The sequence below is a fragment of the Melozone crissalis genome, unplaced genomic scaffold (genome assembly GCF_028551555.1).
Source record: "Melozone crissalis strain CALT ecotype California unplaced genomic scaffold, PUWL_Pcris_2 ptg000023l_1, whole genome shotgun sequence".
In the NCBI taxonomy this organism is placed as follows: domain Eukaryota; kingdom Metazoa; phylum Chordata; class Aves; order Passeriformes; family Passerellidae; genus Melozone; species Melozone crissalis.
In genome coordinates this window covers 15,798,564-15,819,807 of record NW_026535801.1, presented here as the reverse complement: position 1 = coordinate 15,819,807, position 21,244 = coordinate 15,798,564, and the positions used below count along the sequence as shown (strand labels likewise).

Genomic DNA, 21,244 nt, shown 5'->3' with positions numbered 1-21,244 from the left:
AGTACTTGGTAACATTGTTGCCATGGCACCTATTAAAACCAAGATAAACTCTTGCTTTATGAATCAAGATGAATTTTTTTTTTATAAACAGGAGAATTTATTTTCACTTTGCACTGCTATAGGTAAGGGACTCTATCCATGCTTACAGACAGGGGCATTTTTTACTGAACATTTCTGATTCTTGAGGGGGTGCCATAGTTTATTCTTATCAGTTCAATCCACAAACGGCACTACTGAAACCTTCTGTATTTCCCTGTTTGATTTTCATGGTACAGATTCTGCTGCACATGTCACCTGTACTCAATCACAGTTTAGAAAGGTGGGGAAGTATGTGGGGGCTGTGGGGAAAGGGGGAGTGGCTCCTCAGCTGGTTTGATTAAAGTCAGGGCACTACAGCAAATATACACCAGCGGAGGGAGTGGCTCTACAACTTCAAAGCAAAAAACTTTAAGTGTTAAGTGAGCACAGTTTTCTCGTTCTGCAGTAGGGAGCAGCTGGTGAATTGGCTTCTGACTGCACAGACGCTGGTGTAAATAGCAACAATTGTCACTAAAGCCTTGACTTGCGCTGACACAGATGAGATATGATTCAGGAAATATACAATGGCCTGTTGAGGAGGAGTCCACATTTGAAATGTCATTCACATGATAAAAGACTATTTAATCTTTAAAAATACATATCTTGAAAACCAATACTGTATGGTTCCTTTGTGATTGCTCAGCAGTTAGATATCAGCTTCATAGAACAGCAGATCCTCAACACACAGAACTCTCCAGAAAATACAAAAGAAAACTACACCCCTTACACACTGGATTGTATGGGGCAGAAAGAGGGCAAAGATGATGCATTTGTACTTCTTGCTTTAGAATATGCTTCATTTTGCCAATGAGTGATTTGTCCCAGGGACATGCCAACTTCTAAACTAATCTTCAGTCTGGGTCATTTCTGTATAAATGTAAGGAACATGATGGAGATATGAAACGTAAAGCAGACCAAAAAAAAAAGTGTTTGGAGATTTGCTCTGTATCAGTCTGTGCTCAAGGAGCAGGACAAAATGGTGAATGCTCTCTGATGTCAGCAAGAGGAGTTTCTTCTCAGAAGGCAGTAATCCCCCCCAAAAGGTAGTACTGAGGAGGGTGGGTTCAGTTTCTGCTGATGAAGAATAAAGAAAGAACTTTCCAAAATTTCTACTGTAGGTTTGATATTAATTTGCTGAACCTAATAACTCAATATTTGAAGGGGGAAAAAGAGAACAGTGAAGGCATCAAAACCACTCTCTCTGAACAGAGATAAAATGATCTGACGTTAAGGTAGTAGTCAGAGACCTAGGGAATCTGACTTCAGCTCCCTGCTTGCCACTGCTTATCTGTCTTCTCATAGGAAAGGCCCTGAGAAGGTCCTTGGGGCACACCCAGATTCCTGCTGTTCTGCACCCATCTCATTAGTGCATGACTCCAAGGAATGCCTTGTTTGGCAGCAGAGACACAGTTCCAGGTGTCTGTGTTCCATGTCTGTATATTGGGGATGCCCCCATGTTCAGTTGCTTGGATTTATAAGCTCTCCCAGGCACAGGCATATTTCAGACTTTTCAGGCTGATATTTCAGACTTACTCTTTGTACAAAGAGTAGGAACAGTCCAGACATGAGAGTGGAGAAAGTCTTGGCTGCTTGTGACCAATGCAAGCCATGTCCACAGCCTTACTGCAAACCTACCCAGTCATGTCGCACAAGCACTTTAAAGCTACACTACCCAGTCCCTTACTCAGATACTATTGGCAGCAACTATTTTTAACAATATCACTCACCAAAATACAAGCTGTTTCTACTGCATGTCACACCCATACATACACACTTCAAATGTGCCTTACAAATTCTTTAAGGCTCATTTGCAAATCTGTGCTGGAAATTCTACTGTAAGTTATGCAGAATGGATTTGTTTGACTCAGGCAAGATCCACTTTGAGGTCTTCTGTCAGGTACCATTGACCTCATTAGTCATCTCTGAGATTCTTCAAGGGTATCATAAGTATTTTAACAGTTTCTCACAGTGGTTGAAGGGTCTGGAGCATTACTCCCCTTTCATGGGCACACATACATAACTGCATGCACACAAAAAATACATTTACACTCTGTGATGCTGGCATTGCACAGAAAGCTCAGTGTGTCTGTCATTGTTGATAGAATGAAGGACAAAGGTTAATATGAACATGTTTTATAGCTGCAAAAGCTAATTACTTACTATACAGTGTGTATTGTTTGTGTTTAAGAAATCATATGCAAGCATATTCACATCTAATCATAAAGTATTTTAGTGCTTGCAACAGAACTCATTAAAAATAATCCTGGCTATTCTAGGACATGGTGCAGTAAGCTTGTTGTTTAACCATTAAGCCATAATGGAGACTTATGTGCTGTCCTTTACAGTTCTGCTAACAGGAATAATATAATACTAATTTATTTACCTATAAAGATAATTATTTGATTTAAAAATACAAGCCAGGTTTTTAATGTTACATGATATCTTCGGTAAAAAGGCCTAATTAAAACAAACAGTGCATAACTTTGTACCTTCACAAAATAGAGGATTTTTGCCTAATTCTTGCCCACTCAGAACAACAACACAGGATCAAATACTTCGGCAAATTCTTTCCTCCTAGAGCAATTCCTTTGAAATCATGAGATCTAATCATGTCATCAGAAGGTATTCTTATAAAGCAAAGTTTTTAGGACTGAAGAAAGTGAGTTAAAAAAAAACAAACTTCTTTTCCTGACAGTTGATCCAAGCACACTAAAATCTTTAAGCAAACTGAATCTTTGATCAAACTGCAAGAACAATATTCTGCAGCCAGCCTTGTATATGTGGACTTGGGGTTTAGCAATTTACCATTGCGCCTGAAAACCACTGCTAATACTTCTTAAAGTTTAATTGCACAGTCCTTGTGCAGAATAATTTCCTGTAGGAATTATGTTTACATAAGGATTACAGGGTTTTGTGCACAACTCCTTATAAACATGATCACCCTTAACCCCTAGATCAGAACCAAAAGAGTTTTTATTTTTGAGTAACACATGGTAAATATCATCTTGAATTCAGACTGTTTGTTGGAGCTCAAGATCCTTAAGCAGTGATATTCTGCTGTCTAAAGGATGAAGTAAAAATAACCATTCAGACCACCTAGGGTTAAGGAAAGACAACTCAGCACTAACATTTTTCTTTCCTGGTTAAGGAAAATGAGGAAGTTGGTCTGCCAGGCTTAATTAGACCAGTACAAATTTTGTCACCTTGGTGTCATCCATTTCAGTAAGGAGCTGCTTGCTGAATGGATACTTGAAGCTCCTCTCTGATAGGAGAGCTGTCTAAAAGCTGCATCACAGGACTTGTGGAGAAAAGGCAGGTGTAATTTCCCACACTGACACAACACACTGGTTTTCATGGTTATGCTCAAATATGTGAGTGTGCATGTAAACAAATGCTGTACAATCTATTGAGACATCCTTGAAAGTGTCTGTAAATGTGTGTTTCTTGCAATTGCTAGATCATGTGCCAATAGTCAAATTAGTTCCACTAAGATAAAGCTTATGCATCCTGTGTCACTTGATGATCTGCAGGACATTTAAGTTGGCTTAATGGAACTAATTTTAAGGTTTACTAGTAATGTCATTCTAATCTAGTGTATGTTGGCTGGAATTCTTCCTGGTTTGTGATTATTTTAAAGTCCCAAATGTAAGGTTAATGGGGTGTTTTCACTTTAATAGCTGAGACAGAGAGAGAGCAAGAAAATATCAGCAAGATGGCTAGAACAAAATTGTTGTAAGCGTAGTTTACAGTATATTCCCATTTATCCTAAGATTGTTGCTGGAACTAATGAGGTTTGAGAACACTTAGCACTGTCAAATCACAATGGAGTCCAAAGACTTTCAATAAAACCTTTCTATAACAGAGCTGTGGAAGCTGAAGGCTTGGAATACTGAGGGGAACAATGATTCACATTGCAGACCACACAACATATTGCTGAATATATAAATGCTACAGAAAAAGACAGTGCCTATAGAACATCCTATCTCCTCTGACAAGACAATGGGAAACAGAACTGTCAATTCATTGTAAAATTATAGTGATAAGCAGAGGATATTTTAGTAAAACAGATGAATTATCTACCCCCCTCTTCAGTGGAGCACAAGTCTAGGATTTAAAGCACATTAGTCTGCTAGTGTTTTGACCCCACGGGGTGATGATTCTGTTTTGGACACATACAGTGAGTTTTCTGCAGCAATGAGAGAGAAAAAAAAAATAAATGGAGCACGATTTTCTCTGAATCCCAATAATGATTTAAAATACGTTGATCGTGTTGAATTCTATCTAGTTTAGTTAGGTTTTTGGCTTCAGTGTGGGATTTAGCTGTGAAGTGGGAAAGCTTAACACGAAGAACTGATGTTTGCAGAGACACACATGTACATTTTGTTGTCTTTTAACAAGCTCTTTGTCCTTGAAAGTAACATGCAGCTCACTAGGAAATCTGGGTGCAGGAAGCTACCAGGATCAAACTCCCTGCTATACGATAGTTGTTTAAAACATGTGGTGTGCTTCAGTATGCAATCTTTAAACAAAACAGTTCTAGCTTTTGGCTGTTGCTACACAGACTGTATGCAGATAAGTCACAAATAGCTGAGCATATGTGTGGTGCAAGGTTAAAACAATAACAAGCAGGTCGAATCATTCAAACCCTGGAAATCACTTTGACTCCAGGCCAAAAGCTTAGCTGGAGATGATATCAGTATGGGATAAAAAGAGGATAAACTAACAGGCTTAGCAGCCAGCTTGTTGGAGTCAGCATATAGTATCTATACTTCCAGCAGTACAGCAGATGGTCATATATTTTTAAGGAAGCACCAGACAGGGAGTCAGGAGATCTGAATTCTATTCCTGGCTCTGCAGCAATGTTCCTATGTCACCTTGGGGAGTCACTTTTTTCCTCCTTTTTTCTTAATCTTTTAAGTAGTGGAAATAATATTTGCTTGTCTAACAGGGCAGTTGAGAGGCTAAACTGATGCTGAAAAAATAAGCTCTGAAGCTCTGAGAAGAATGTATAGAAGATGTACAAAGCAAACTTGTTTGGAAAAAGGGACACCACATGGTTTCATGTGGCATGTTTGTACAACATATTTATGCCCTTCCTCTCCCCAGAACGTCCCATGCCTTTTTGCCCACTATTTTCAAGGAAGGAATAAATAGATTAGGCTGCCTCCCATATTTGCTAGAAAGATAAGCAGCTGCCAGTAAGAACCTGACCAAAAGACAGACTTTATTACTGAGAGACACATTGCCCTCTATCCCCAAGAGGGCAACAGACTTGTTGAAGTTTATGGTTCATCCCAAGATATTTTTTTGCATTGGTGGCAGAATAACATCTCTAATGGCTTTTATTCTGAATTCAGAAGTGCTGCTTGCCAGCTGAACACAAGTAGAAAATGAAGTATTGTCTTTTACAAACAAATCTTCTGCTGAAATCCCCCAAATAAGTCCATTTATTAAATCACAGAAATGTCCATAATTATTTGCACAGGACTTTCATCTAAAGTCCATTAAAATCAACTAGACTTCAAAAGAATCCAAATCAAAGACCTAGCAAGCAACTGTCATTTCTTCTGAATTCTATATTCATTAAGCAAAATTACTCTATCTATCTCTCCATCTCTATCTGTCTGCCTATCTATCTTCATAACTATTAGGCATCATAGGAGTGATGTTTTCACCACAGAATAAATAGCTTTGGCTTTCAACATGAAGGTGGAAACTTTGGGCTGGAGTTGAATTTTAGCACTTATCATAATTTGCTCCATTTCTCTTTATGCTTTCATTTATTTCCCCCCTAGATTCTGAGTCCCTGCCAAGGGACTGAACCCCAAGTCTATCAAAAGGGCACAGACAACACTATAGAAGTCTTAAAATCATTAGACTGCCTCATAGCAATGGTGGAGACAAAGGAAACAAAAGCAAAGGTTATCTGTCCTGAGTGTTAATATGAACTTCCAATATGAATTTATTTTGCTGACTCCTCACAAATGAAGCTGCATCTAATCCTGTAAACTTGACTTCTTTCAGCTCTTCTGGAAGTCCTTGTGGGCTGGATATCTACAAGGAGAGAATACTCAGCATTTTCAGGCCCAGGCTGTTTAGAAGGTTGCAATAAAACAGAAAGGGTCTGGTGTGATTTATGAAGAAGAGCATATTCTTCTCTTGCCTGCAGCCTGGTTTTGTGAAAAAACACTTTTGAGCTAAGCTGTTCCTCTTTTACACTGGGACAATTCTGCTGCTTGTTTCCTTGATAACAGCCTTTGTAAAAATGTAAGAGGACTTTGTACTTTGATGAGAAGAATCAATAAATATCCCACAGGTAAAGCGTGGTATTATGTCCATTATGTATGTACACAAACTGACTTATTGGAGTCTCTACATCCCAAATCCATGCAGTTTTCTTCATCAAATCACCACAAGATAGTTTTCATCCAAGAGAGAGGATAAGGGAAACAATTCCTTTCTGAAGAGCTGTGCTATATGTCTAACTACATTCTACAAATATTAACATGTGCCATAAACAAGAAATTAAATATTTCAGATAGTAACCAGGACACTTTTTAAAAGTTTATAACAAAAACACATTTTATGACAGTGTAGAGTTGTAAGTCTGTGGCTAGAGACTGATCTGGGCCAGCTGAGAGTGGTTTAGATGAGGCTCTGATGTCCCAATATTTCCTTTTATGGAGCATTAGTTGCTCTTTCAGGTCCTGTTTTAAGTTAGGTAAGTGATAGAACTGCACTTAAGAGGTCACAGAAGTGTTCCATAAAGGCACAAACACAAAAACAAAGAGAGTAAGGATAGAGCTTGTTTTACTACCTGTTCTTCCCTATCTCTATGATTGCTATAAGCTAACCATCATGATTTGCTGTAGATCTTGCAGGTAACACTTTCTCTAAATTCTACCAAGTCTGTCACAAAACATTTTCAAAGATAGAAAGGTGACATGAAGAAAAATGTTCTTAGTTCTTAGAAAAAGTGTTTCAGTAAGAATGTGGCTAATTGTGTTTGTGTTTTGGGGTGTGGAAGAGATTTTTAAGAATTAAGAAAAAGTAGAACTTTTTACAAATGAAGTTAATGATTCATCTAGAACTATTTACAAGTAAAGCTAATGATTCATAAAGGGCAGGTTGCCACCCAGGATAAGTCTAGTTGTATATTATAATTATATAAATTATGTGTTCAGTCCAGATCTATCTTCCTCCTTTTTAGGCTGCACTGTCTAGTGCTGGGTTCTTTGCACAAAGATGTGGCTTTCTCTTGGGATCATCTTTTCACTGGGGATACTAATTCCTGGAAAATTCAGCTTGAAATTGCAATATGACAGGTGAGTGTGAACAGGTGAACATGAAGACTTGTGAATGCAGTGGAAGTCCCAGAAACTGTGTAAGAATAATAATAACAATTATGAGCTGGAAAATTGGACACAGGGTTACTAAGCTGTAAGCTTGGTAAGAGTGGGAAAGAAAACATGAAGATGGGAAATGAAGAATGAGTGAATCTAATCCAAGCCAAAAGAGACATAGCTACAGCTGTAGGAGCCACAGAATGGCCTTCAAATGCATCTCAGGATGCCCTGTTTCCATTAGTTGAAATGCATTTGGCTTAGCCTCTTTCCTAATGAACTTTGAAACCAGATGCTGCAGGAGCAAAATGCCTTTTCTGAGTATAAAGCAAGGGGTATGACTGAGCAAAATTGTATCTATTAATAAAAGACAGATTAGGTTATATGAAAAAGATAATGATGACCTGTTGGAAATCTCTAACAAGTACAAAAAAAAAAAGCTAAGGGAGTTATTCCAGACAACCTTCACTCCAAGGTGTTCAGATAATGAGATTATCACATTTTTTTATTATTGATTAATGTTTTGAAAAGTATGAAATCTCTAGTTATGTTTTATTTTCCATTCTCAGTTGCACTTCAGAAAATGAGTCATGTAAAATTATTCTGTTTGCCTATCTAAACTGTTTTGGTTTCATTCACCCTCAACTTTCAAGGAGCTAGGTAGCAGCCATTGTGGCAGCTGGGATTTTCAGGGTGGGCATGAGCATAATGAGGAGGCCACCTATTTCCATATAAGTTTATACATGGAATTTTCTAAAGCAAACAGAGAAAGTAGTCTGGTTTCTAGGAATATAATTCATCTAGAGACGATGGTCTCTAGATGAATTATATTCCTAGAATATAGTCATGAAAAGAACAGAAAATCAAGCAATACCTACAGCAAGCAAGTTCCCTCATAGAGTACCCATACAGCAGCTCTCCTGGAAAATCTCCTAGCAGAGCATACAGAGTCACTACTTCAAATGTATTATTCCCTTGGATAATATTTCGTCTTTAGATTTGTATCAGAGATGCAGTTAGAGCCTGATTACAGTGAATATAATTCAGCAGATCCCTGGTAATGTATTTTTCATTTTTGTTTCTAATTATTGTCCAGAATTGAACCTGTCTAGTACTTGCATGGAATTTAAAAACAGCTACTGAATAGTCAGTGTGACTTTGGGTGGGCAGCACCTGAACAAAGACCAAATTATTAGTAAAGCCCATTTTCATTGTCCTCTGCTCTGTTTAACAATGAAATGAAATATTCAATCTATGAGCATCTCTTGTGCTGAGAACAGTCCTTTAATTTGTTAAGCAAGCTTAACAGTAGAATTTTAAAAACTGTAGTTCTCATGGGGTCACATGGGCTGACTTTGCACTTCTCCACTGAGAAACGTAGTCCATAATCATAAACAAATGTATGCTTTCTAATCTTAATTCACTATTAAAAATGGTTTGTCTCTACACTGGCTATTGTGAAAGGTTTATCAGTAAATAAGAGCTGGCCATCTGGCAGCAATCTGACTGTCTGGAATTTCTCTGATTTGGTGTAATTAAGACATAATGTCAATGAGGATAGAAAGATATTACAGGATATTGTTTCCCTTCCTGATAGACAAAGAACATAGCAAGCCTAGGCATTTAGAGAGAATAAACTCTGAACTGCAGCTGAGATGTTTATTCTGCTAGCAAAGATGTTTATCCTGCATCTACAAGGTTTATTAAAGACATCATGACTGTTGTACCAATCTGTACAACATGACTGTTGCACCATTCCTATGAGCAATACAAGTGTAATCATTTTCCCCCACAGGTATGGGGCTATTGGCATCTCATAAAGCAGTGGTAAACTCCTGTTTTAACTATCAAGTTCTTACTCAGAAAAGGTGATATGTTCAAGAGAGGTGTAAAAAACCCACAAATCCCTCTATTTCTCTGGGGATAAAGTGAATGAACAGTGAATTCTATTTGTATGTATATTAGGCTGATAATTGTACATTCCTGCATGGAAGCACAAAAGATGGCAGTTGCAGTTCAGATGATGAGAACATATTATGTTGATGACTATAATGACCATGATTTGCTTTTGCAACAAGAATTTCTGCTACAAAAGCTTTAAAATATAAAATATTCATTTTTTATACTTGTCTGGTAAAGACTCCATTGAAGTCACTTCAATGGAGTGTGAAGCAGTTTGTGGCTGCTAGCAAATGGGAAAGTTTCTAGTATTCCCCATTCTATTCTGTTCTCATCAGTAGTGGATAACTGGTCTCCCACCTTTGAGTAATCCATGCAGTCATCAACATCCACTCCTCACTCTGAAACCCTTTCACTAGAAGCATCACACTTACTGTCTATCCTGGAAAGCTGATCTGAAGGAACACTGAAAAAAATTACAAAAAACCATTTCAAGGGCATTTTTAACAGAACACACTGATTTGCTTTTTCTGCATTTTCCCATCCATTTTAATTTGTTCTTTGTAAACTTTCAATGTTTTCATCAGATTAAGCCTGTAGTAGATGAAAGTTTCACAGGATCTCATGAAAACAGACACTGGATTCTATGAGTCTTGTCTAGAAATATAAAATGATAGATTCTGTTCTAGAAATTTTTTACTTTTTGTGAATTGACTAAGAATATGCAGTTCTGGAGACAACAATATTTACTATTCTGGAATAAATTGGCTATTCTCATGAAAAGCAGTTTGTAGACATCTCGAGTTGTTATCAATGTTCATTTATCATGACTATCAAAAGTTCCTGCATGCTGAAATAGACTGGCCAAGCACAAGGTTAATCTGGAATAATTGAATAAATCCTGAATGTGAGGGGAAAAAAGTGACCTCTTATCAAATAAACAGTTTATATAATGTATTACCAGTGCCCTTATTCTGGCCCTGGTCCTGCAAAGGCAGAAACACACATGAGGGCTCATGCAAGCAGTTGGCTTCTGCAAAGCTGGTATGGTGAATAAAGCACTGCCACTGGCAAGGAAGCAGAGTGGCTAATGCTCTAGCAGCAGAGAAGTCGCATCACTTAGTCCTGTTTGCAGCCAAAACATTCCACAAATTCATAATTTAAAGTTTTGTTAAAAGTTTAACAGCACTGTTACATGCTCTATCTTCCTTCTACATAACAAAATATTTCTGAAATAATGGATACTTTAACAGACCTTAAAATTTATCTTGTTTCTCTACTGAATTTCCAGGGATCAGGTTTGGCATATTGTACCAGAAACAATTCAGCAAGTCCACCATCTTCAACTTCTTTGCAGTACTTTCATGGTAAGTAAAAATAACTACATGTGCCTAACAAGCAGAGTGGAATCTTGGGCTGTAAAACAGATATGCATGTAGCTCTTGATAGGAGTTAAGGTTAAAGTAAACTAGAAAAAGCTTTATTTAACTTTGTTTTTTAATGTAGTGTGGAAATGCCCTTCTACTGCCTGAAGGAATTTAGATTAAAAGGTTAGTTTCTTTGCATGGCTGTGTGAAAATGCTGCTCTTTATTGGTGGTGCCCGAGTCAATAAAAGCACTAAGCCTGTGCTGTGTGCTCTATGAACAGATGACTGGAGAGTTACCAGGACAATTTGAAGGAAATCTTTCATTTATCGATGTGCAACTACTCTAATATAGTTCTCATTCTACAAACCGAGTTTCATTTGTGCATTTCTTTCTTCTGTGCACAGCTGGACTTGTGGAAACCCCTGCTGCCTGAAGACATCAGGGCTGGGGAAGACCTGCACATAAGGGTCCCAGCCCCTCTGGTGCAGGAGGTGAAAGAGAGCTTAGCTCAGCATATGATCTCTTACAGGTACAATCTCCAATACCTTAGTGGGGAAGGCTGGCTCTGATAATCTCCCTTGCTATCAGAACAGGACCAAGCCCTATCTGATAAACAGTCAGATAGTACTGGCAATAGGACCCAACCTTTGTTCCACATGCCTCCAACTTACCTTGAACAGCCAAACAGAGATGTCATATGAACCTTTAAAAGCCAATTCCCCTCTTCCCTATGTATTTACCTTCCACCTAGCCCAGACTGTGAATCTGGAGCAGGAACCTGAGACAGCCCAATCTGTCTTGTTTCCTGCTGTGGCCTTCTCAGCGGTCACTGAGAGGATGGCACTTGAATTTATGACTCAGTTTTTTAGTCTGAACTCAAGGGGCCAAACTTGGTGTAACCATTACTTATAAGAGCATGCTTTGCTCTTGGAAAGCATGGATATCTGAATGGAGGGTCCTTCCACTTCTGGAGAGCCCAAAGGTTTAATTGGTGTCACTGCAGCAAAACAGCCTCTAGCTCTCCTTTTCCCTTTCCTGTCTCTTGTTACTCCTCTGGTTTGGAGAAGAAATCTTTCAAAGTGAATATACAGCCATTTCCTTCAAAAGCTTTTTTTTCTACCCCTACCCCTATCTCACCAGGCTGGTGAGAATTTCCTGGCACCATCCAGCCAAAGAGACACATCCCAGCTTGGGACAAAGATCTCAGTGGCAGGTGGGCACTATGCACACAACTGGGAGCCACAACCTGCAAATGTCCCACAATGTCTTATCACACCTATGCAGTCACATCTTCCCTTAAAACCAGAAGATCTAATCCAGATACAAACAGTGTCTATAAAGGAAAATGGGATTAAATAAGAGCTATTCCTCACACAGTCCCGTTCCCTTTTGGAACTGACTTTTTCAGGTAACCAGTAGCTAATTTAATTTAGCTGTATTTAATATAAATAACCCTGTAGTCATTCAGGGCTGATGACAAATGGCCTATGGACATACACTGACATTTACCAATCAAAGATGAGTTTAAGGAGGACTGGTGTCACATCAAAGCTGTTTTGAGTTAAAGCTGATCTTGACATCCTGCATCTTACCTGACAAGTTCCTTCAGTAAGTGTGATGCCCTGACAACCAGAGATGAAGAGATGCGAGGCTGCAGCCAGTACAAATTATCTAGCATGAGGTTTAGATATTCAGTACTTGGACAACACTCCAGAAGATATTTAACCACTTTTTTATGTCAAGACTCTTCATTTTTTAATGGTTTCAACTGATTCTAGTGGAAATTTAAATACTGAAGTGAAATTAGCATCTCAACTTTGTTTTCCCTTGGCTAGAACTGTATCTACCTGACATAGAGTTCTAAAGAAAGAGGAGTAATTATTAGTCATGATGAAAATTTTGGGTGTGTACTTCAAAGAGGCTGAGATGAATACAACAATAACAGAGTCAAAGTCCCTATGACAAATTCAAAGCAGGAACCACCCTTTAGAAGGCAGCTGGCATGCAGGGAAGGTAACATTGCAGTCAGGTACGTAATGATAGAGACATAAATGACAAACTATAATAAGGACATCAATATTCCAACTGTGTCGGACTCTGTGGTTTGAATTCTCCAGAGCACTGATAAGGTATTTTGTGTGTGTGGTTTCACTTCATGGAAATTTTCACTGCCTGAATTTTAGTTTGAAGTTTAGACGTGAATAAACATCAAAGCTCTGACTGAAAGTTAAAAAAGTTTCTTACATGTGGTTCCCAGAAATGCTTATAAGTGCCACTGTCAGCAGAAAAGCCTGTTAGCCCTTCCAGCACGTGAGATGAACAGCATGGGAGCTACCTCTGCAATTGTCTTATCACAAGGGTTTACAATGAGCACAGATCTGCAGCAGTTACAAGGGGCTGATTGCAGTAAGAAAGAACAGCCTCTCATCCAAAGTCCAGTGAAGCCAAGGAAAAGGCTTTTATTGACTCCCTGAAACATGGAATCATGCCTGTGTTTATACTAGTTTCTGAGCTATTTTTGTAGCTAAAAAGCAAAAAAAGCTATTTGAAGGAAATAAGGAGTTTGTTCTGATCTTTGCAAATTGCAATGAATATTTCCATGAAATCTTTGCAAATTCAAAATGCCTCAATAAAATATGATCTATAAGATCAATCAATCAATCTCAATAAGATCTAATCTTAAATTTTTCTCTTTTGCTTCCTTTTCCTGAAGGTGGTATTTTTGGAATTTCGCTCAAAAACAGAAGAGGTGAAGAAAATAAAATCTTAAACTTTTTTTCTTGATAGAAAATTGAAACTTAAAAAATCTGGTAAAAATTATTATTGTTAAAACCCTGTGAAAATCTCAATACTTTGAACTTTGCTTTACATGAAAGTAACTATAATGCTGATGGTGATGATCTTGCCAGGCAAATCACAACAGAAGAGTTAAATCCATTTGTTTGATGATGTAAGCAATGAATTCACCATGACAGTTCTGCAGCAACTGTTTGTAATTGTTTTCTCTTCTATCTTCTCTTTCTCCATCCTTCAGAGTCCTAATACCTGATGTGCAGAAACTTGTGGATGAGAGCATGCCAAGGGAGAAGAGCAGCCACAGACAGGTCTCAGGAGGTTATGTCTACACTGAATACCATCCAATGGAAGAGGTAAAGAAAAACCTAAGTCTGCTTCTGTACTTTGTTGTTTTCTGTTCTGTAAATGCCACAGAAGGCAATTCTCTGTTTGCAGAAAGCTCAGCTAAAGTCACTGTACCTCTTTCTGACCTCCTTCTTTAAAGAATCAGTCCTTACTCTTTGACTAGAATCTTAGCCTGGTTGAATTGAATATGGATTTGCCATTGATTTTTATTAAACCTGCAGTTCTTAACTGAACAAAATATAATGCTCTGTGTGAAGCCGCTGCACTGTTTTGTGGATCATATTCTGTTTTTCATTTGGCTGGTTTGCTACTTTTCTACCCTGTCATTCTTTATTATTTAGTATTAATTTGTTTAAGTCCCAGATAGTTTGGTGCTGAGGCAATTGTGAAGTGCAATGACTATTGTGGTGTCTGGAATCCCAGTGGGGAAGAAGAGGTGAACAGTGGGAGATCTGTAGAAAGTAGTAATTTAAGGGCAGGGTTTTGACACTTTAGGAGAAAACACTGTCTTAGGGGTAGGCAGTGATGACTCTTTGATGCCATGTTTCACACGCCAGTTGGCAAACCTGGACAAAAGCAGCGTGTGGTGGCAATTCTTTCTCCTAGCTGCATAATAAAAATGAGAGAACAAAGTCAACCCTCATGTAGGTTTTGCTTGAGCTCCCCATTGAGGATGACTACTGCTGACTAAGGTGTGGAAAATCAGTGCTGATAGGGAAAAGACTGTAACATTGTTTTGAAGAGTTGATGGTGTGGCTTCATGTCTGGGGAGCTCACCAGGAGGATGCCCAATAGGATGGGCAAGTTGAATGACATTCAGAATGGAGTATCTGTGTCACAAGGCAGCAATGTTCCCTTCTAACACCCAGTGACATACAGCCATGCACAGAGGCATGTGAAACACCTGCCATGCCTGTAAGTGACATCACAGACTGAAATAAACTCTGAGGAAAACGTTGCTTGTCTAAACAAAAGAAAATGCTTTAATCTGGAAATGGAAGTGGGAAAGAGAAGGAAACTCCAACTTTGGACAAGGATTCTTTGCAACTATTTCAGATTTATCAATGGATGACTCAGATCCAGAAGAACAACAGTGAGCTGGTGACTCAGCACATCCTGGGGAAGACATTTGAGAATCGAACAATGTATTACCTACAGGTAAGGGAGGAAATTTCCCTTAATGATAAAACATGTCTTAACAAAAAAAGAAAAGTGCTCAGGAGAAGACAGGATTCAGATGTTTCCTAAGATAGCGTTCATCCCAATCCACTGAAATAACAGGAGATGGTTTTACTCCTCTACATTATAGTAAGATTTGCCAGCTTTCACAGACACTATCATTATGAGCTTGCTATTGCTATTATGTACTGAAAACAACAAATTTAACTGAAGCCTTGTTTAGAAATACGAATCAAACTGAAACTAGCTTGGCAGCAGCTGTGTGTGAGGATAAAGACTTTTAGTTTGTTATTTTTATTACTTTTTACAGCAGATAGCCTTTCTGCTAGCAGTATTCCATGACTTTATTGGACATACTAGCAAAAACCATAGTCTTAATATCTGGGTTAGTTATTGCCTAATCTGTTCCTATCACTGAGGAGTATTAGACACCTTGCCTTTTTGTTACTCCCCTTCTAAAAACAAGAAATTTAAACATTTTCAACTAAGAGTAACCACTGCTATGAATGATGAATACAAATGGAAAAGGAAAAAAAGAAACTGTTCTATTAACTGTTCTATTGATACTTCTGCTCAACAGACACTTTAAAACTCATGCCTTGTAATACTATAAAGATGGGGTTATAAGGAAAAAGAGCTTGTCATAAAAATATCTGTAATAATAATAACAACAATAATAACAATCTCAGATGGCTCAAAGGCATATCATGGCACATCTTTTACTTTCTTGTATTACATTAAGCTATTTTATTGTAATGTAACAGTTTTTAAATGGTCACATTTATATTCTCTTAGATCAGCCAACCATCAAATAAAACCAAAAAGATAATTTGGATGGACTGTGGGATTCATGCCAGAGAATGGATCTCTCCAGCCTTCTGTCAGTGGTTTGTGAAAGAAGTGAGTCCTTACTCTTCCATTTAGATAATAACCAAACCATATCACTTTGGATGCTTCAGTTATATTTTCTATTGTGGTACCAAGTATTATGCTTTTCTCTTAAAATACAATTTGCAAAATTAGTGTATAGTACAGATATCTGTGAAGACTAAAATCCAAATCACAGTTTGAGATATGGCACAATATTAATTAGTGCACCAGTTCTTCCACCTGAATGTTTCCAAAGCTTCCCAAAACTTGGTATCAACCTCTCCTTTTCTCACAATGGCTGTTAGATCAAGCCTCTCTCTATCAAAAAGTTAAAGTCCTCCTGAAATAAAGAAATCCTAATCTATGATATAGCAATGTTCCATGTGTATAGAAAAAGTACCTGGGGATCAGGTAGATGTTTGGTACCATGGTGATATCCAGGGGTGAGTAATCACCTGATGATAGTTCTAAACTCACTCTTTGCAGTGATTACCACCAAATTCTCTGCTCAGTGCTCTCTATGTTTTCTTTTCAGATTCTTCAAAATTACAAAACTGACCCAAAGATAAGCAGATTTCTGCAGAATTTGGACTTCTATGTCTTGCCAGTCCTCAATATTGATGGCTACATCTATTCCTGGGAAAAAGTAAGTAGTGAAAATCCAGGAACTAGACTGAAAGTTAGATGTGCCCAGCATGTTTTGTTACTTTTAGATAGGGTCATAGCAATTATATTTAAGCAGAAAACAGTGATACTCACATAAATCCTCTCATGGCAGAGAGATTGTGTTTCTTCTGGCAGATCAGTGATCACTTGAAATGAGCTAAATATTGCTAGCAAACATCACAAGACTCGGGAAGACAAAACCACAAGATCAATTATTTTTAGGTTTCTGGGGATGGGATTACTTCTTTGATAAGAGCTCAAGGCTTGGTTGATGGACTTAAGTATGTCTGGAAGAGTTATTCATTCTTCATAAAAGATGTCAAGTAGCAGATGGGTCTTAGAACCTTTGCATGGCACAGGAGGAGAATTGGTCAAATATCAGGCTATTCAGTTATGAAAGAGGTGCGCCCTTCCAAATAATATCCTGATATGGAGAATAATGCAAAATGTTGGTCTTCAGCCACTCTGCTGAAGGCCATGCTTTTAGGCCCCTGTGCCCAGCTGAAGCACCTTTTAATGCAGGACCTTTGGGATGGCCATTGGCTACCACCATGTGGAGTGGGCTGTCTCCCACCTTGCTCCCTGGCAGGTGTGGGGTGTAGCAAACACTGCACTTGGATGCACAGGTAACTCAGCTGGGAAGCTCATGCAGGTACTGCAGTGCACTGAACCTGTATAGCTGGGAGTTTAGCAGGGAACCAGGGAGCAGTAGCAAAATTAGCTGATAAAAAAATAATTTATCTTCCTGAATCTGAAACATACTCTCTTATCCTTCACAATGCCTTGCTTAGCAGCACCTCACTGCACAGTTGAGTACTACAGGAAAAGCATACTTTAAAAAAAAAAAGGGCAACAGGCTTATTTCAGGGTGCACACAGGTTTGTGGCTGATGACAGCCTGGCTGTAGTCAATGAATTGTTCTGTCACTGAGCTTTATCACCCTTGCACATGGAGTTGTACTCTTACAATACCAGGGTTAGTTAGAATGCAGAGGTCAAAAAAAAAGGGGGATATTTACACCATATAATCACTGCCATGTGGATCACTGAGTTTTTATTATGTAACAGAAGTTACTTTTCTTCAGGATCGTTTGTGGAGGAAAAGCCGTTCTCCATATGAGAATGGCACCTGCTATGGCACTGATCTGAACCGAAACTTCAATTCATCCTGGGGCAGTAAGTTTGAAGTATTTCAGATCATGAACACAAAAGTAAAGCATGAGTAATAACTAGTTTCTGAAGTAAAATGTAGTCCCATAAGAAAGGAATATTCACCTTGTTTTCATCAAGGAATATGCAAAAATAAAATCCTGCTTTGTCAAAATACTAACTCATTGACTTTCCACCAGTGAGCAGAAAATCTCTCTTATGTAACTATACCTCTAACTCACTGCAGGAGCAAGCATCAGCTCTAGGCAGGAATGTTAAGAGTAAGTCACTTAACAGCCAGTATTTACATTTGCCATGAATTTCAAGGAGCCTCCAAAGCTTCCCTGGAATGTAGTTCACTGTGGTGGTGTCAGAGTGTTTTTGTTGCAGCCATCCTGTAAATGTGCAATAAATATTTTAGTCTTGCATCAAATTTTAGTTGCTACCTTCTAGTGTAATGCTAAAGTCCCACTGAGCTGTCTAGTCCCCTGCCCACATAAACACATGCCTCAACACTCCAAGGTAAATTCCCCAGTTCCCTCTGAACTGGTGTTCTATATTTCTCCATTGGTTCAGTGTTTGTATTCCTCCCCAGGTGTTGGCATATCCTTTAACTGCAGCAGTGATATTTTCTGTGGATCTGGACCAGAATCAGAGCCTGAGACAAGAGCTGTGGCTCAGTTTATCAAAAACAAGAAGAGTGACATTTTGTGCTATTTAACAATTCACTCCTATGGACAGCTCATCCTCACCCCATATGGTTCCACAACTACACCTCCAAGTAACAATGAAGAACTGGTAGGGCAAAACATTTATCTTCTACCTTTGTAGAGAACAAGTACAGGCAGTAGCACGTGGTGCAATTTTACTTGCACTCTTGCCTTTCCTTCAGAGGAGCTGGGCTTGTTCAGGGACTTGGCTTGAACAGAGTTACTGCTTCTCTGTTTAGCATCAGTAAGGTTTATTTGCCTCAGAAATCCTAATTCTTCATCTTAAATCAGGAAAACTGAGCTACTACAGATAGGGTTAATGCAGAGCAAGGTAAGTGGAGAAGAGCACCAACTATCACCACATACAAGAATGAATTTGCCACTTTAGGATGCCAGCACATTATACACATACAGTTATCATGATTGTGTCCAGAAAGGGTATTCCCAACATGCTCAGAAAAGTGGGAGCAAAGTAAGTACCTATTTCCTGGTTATTTCTTCCCTCAGTTTCTGAGTGTTCTGATTTAAGTCCACTTATGTGTGTATTTATGAAGATTCTGGTAGATGAAGCACTAGTCCAAGAGCATGAAGGAGTTGGGTTTGGACTTCTTATGAGTCATTGGAGAAGTCATTTATTTTGTCTATAGATCAGTTTCTAAGGATGGTGAGATACAGAGTCTATGGTAATAAAACAAGTAAGAGGTCAATCACTGCTGTAGTCAGTACCAGTGTGTTATATAGCATAGACTCTAAATTCTCCAAAATACAGGCTGTAGCTTTACAGTAAAGCAAATAGGATCTCTATCTAGTAGCAGAGTAATCTTTAAAATTTTAACACAATTTGCATTAAAAGAATCAAGAACAATTTGTTCAAATGTTTCTAATGGGTTCCTCTAAAGACCTGAAGTAATATCAAAACCTAAAGCCGATCATATGTAAATGTAAAGCTGAAAGAGACAAAAATTTTGGTCCACTCAAAATAATTGCCAAAGGTACTGCCACTGATGACAAGGCTGTTCCTCTTTTGAATTTCCAGATGCAAGTTGCAAAGGAAGCAGCTGCAGCATTGACAGGAAAGTATGGGACCAGCTACAAAGTAGGATCAACTGCTTTAATTTTATGTAAGTTTTTATGTTTCCCTTTGACTGCTGTGTGTTTCAAAGAATTGTGTCACATGCATCAGCAAGTACTGTTTTGCTGAATTTCTACTTTGAGTAATATTTAAAGGGCTGGTTTGGTGCAACATGTCAGCAGCAGTCATTTAAATACAAGATAATGCTAAGTTATAAAGCTGACTGCAGGAACGGACGAAGCATTGATCAGAAGCTAGTTCCTACATGGATTCCTCACAGATCCATCACAGAGGACAGACGGAGATTGGTGATAGATCATCCTGACCCTGCTGAAGTCAGCAGCAAAACTCCTATTTGTCTTCACTGGAATCAAGCAAAAATTAAAATCCCAATCAGGTCTACAGTTACTTCATCAGACATTATCACATGGCAGCTGCTTACAGTGTGTGAAGTATATCGGTTTCAGCCCTGTTCCTAATAGACTGGATGGCCTCATCACAAACACATCATAGCTAATATGAGTTGACAGCCTTTACAAAGAGGATTGAGGGCCCTAGAGACTGCCTGGTAAACCCAATATTTTCCCAGTAAGCAATAAGTCATGCTAGTCAGTGAGAACAGTAAGCAGTTGGCTCCAGAACCCATGTGGTTTGCATATTCCAGTGGCTGTCTCTGCCAGTCCCCCAGTGCCAGTCCCAGGGGCACAGACTGCATGAGCAATGCAGTGTAAGTGTAATGCAACTGGCCTGTGCCCAGGGCTGCATTTTGCCAGGGTTTGTACTTACACTGAATAGGTAAGAAAAACAGTCCACAAGGAAGCTGAACAGAGATATAGAAGCCAGAAATTTTTCAAATTTGACCAAAATTATGCTTTTAAATATATATATAAATTCTAGTCAGAATCCATGTAGGAAATTAAGCACAAAAACAGATAAATGTCCAATCCGCCTTGTACCCCACACTAGTCATAGTAAAATGCTAAAAACACAGAATCCCTGAAACTCATCTCTTGTTATTGTTCAGTACCATCTTATGAAGAACAGTGTCACTTAGAAAACTCCGTATACGTTTAGTGTAGCTAAGAATTACAGCACCTAGAAACTGTTCTCTGTGTCACAGTGATATATGGCTACTGCTTAGTTCAGGGATTCTGGTGTAAACTTGTATTAACTCTAACAAGAAGTATTTTTAAAGAACCATGCTTAATACAAATATCTCCTCTCTATGTTTAAATTCACAGACAGTAACTCAGGCTCCTCTCGGGACTGGGTGCACACGATTGGCATTCCGCTCTCCTACACCTTTGAACTGAGAGACACCGGCACTCATGGATTTGTTCTCCCCGCTGACCAAATCCAGCCCACGTGTGAGGAGACTATGCTGGCTGTCACAACCATCATAGACTATGTTAATAAGAAGTACTTCACAAATGGAGATGTGGTGCTGACCTCCAGCAGCTTGGGCTTGAGCCTTTGTCTGAGTATTGTACTTACATGGTCTGCTTTTTAAAAACAGCTCAGAGAAGCAAGCAAGAGGCTCACATGAAAAATATAATGCCCCCTCAAAAATAAAAAGTTATATCAGCAAAGGAATTAAATGTCAAGTATTTCAATAAAGGCTCATCCCTTAAAATAAAAGGACTTGTGGTTTGATAGCTCTGCTTTTGGGAAGAAGGAAAATATAAAAGAGCTGTTGCAATTTCCCAAGCTTCACTTGCTGGCTCTGCTTAGTCTTTAAACCTTAAAACATTAACTCATGACAACTACCCA

At 38.6% G+C, this 21,244-nt stretch overlaps 1 protein-coding gene across 1 annotated transcript; it reads left to right on the top strand.

Annotated features, from left to right (window-relative positions):
• Positions 1-7,323: 7,323 nt before the first annotated feature.
• CPO (carboxypeptidase O) lies at positions 7,324-20,984 on the top strand. Its single transcript, XM_054277813.1, has 11 exons — positions 7,324-7,403; positions 10,612-10,687; positions 11,093-11,217; positions 13,723-13,837; positions 14,886-14,987; positions 15,804-15,908; positions 16,414-16,524; positions 17,629-17,719; positions 18,288-18,490; positions 19,439-19,523; positions 20,716-20,984. Exons 1-11 carry the CDS (start codon positions 7,324-7,326, stop codon positions 20,982-20,984), a joined length of 1,362 nt encoding a protein of 453 aa, XP_054133788.1.
• The last annotated feature ends 260 nt before the right edge of the window (positions 20,985-21,244 follow it).

Excerpts from the sequence above, each read along its gene's own strand:
- CPO (XM_054277813.1), top strand. The coding sequence starts at position 7,324 with ATGTGGCTTTCTCTTGGGATCATCTTTTCACTGGGGATACTAATTCCT. Across the intron at positions 14,988-15,803 it reads GAACAATGTATTACCTACAG|ATCAGCCAACCATCAAATAA; the intron begins GTAAGGGAGGAA and ends ATATTCTCTTAG. Across the intron at positions 15,909-16,413 it reads GTCAGTGGTTTGTGAAAGAA|ATTCTTCAAAATTACAAAAC; the intron begins GTGAGTCCTTAC and ends TTTTCTTTTCAG.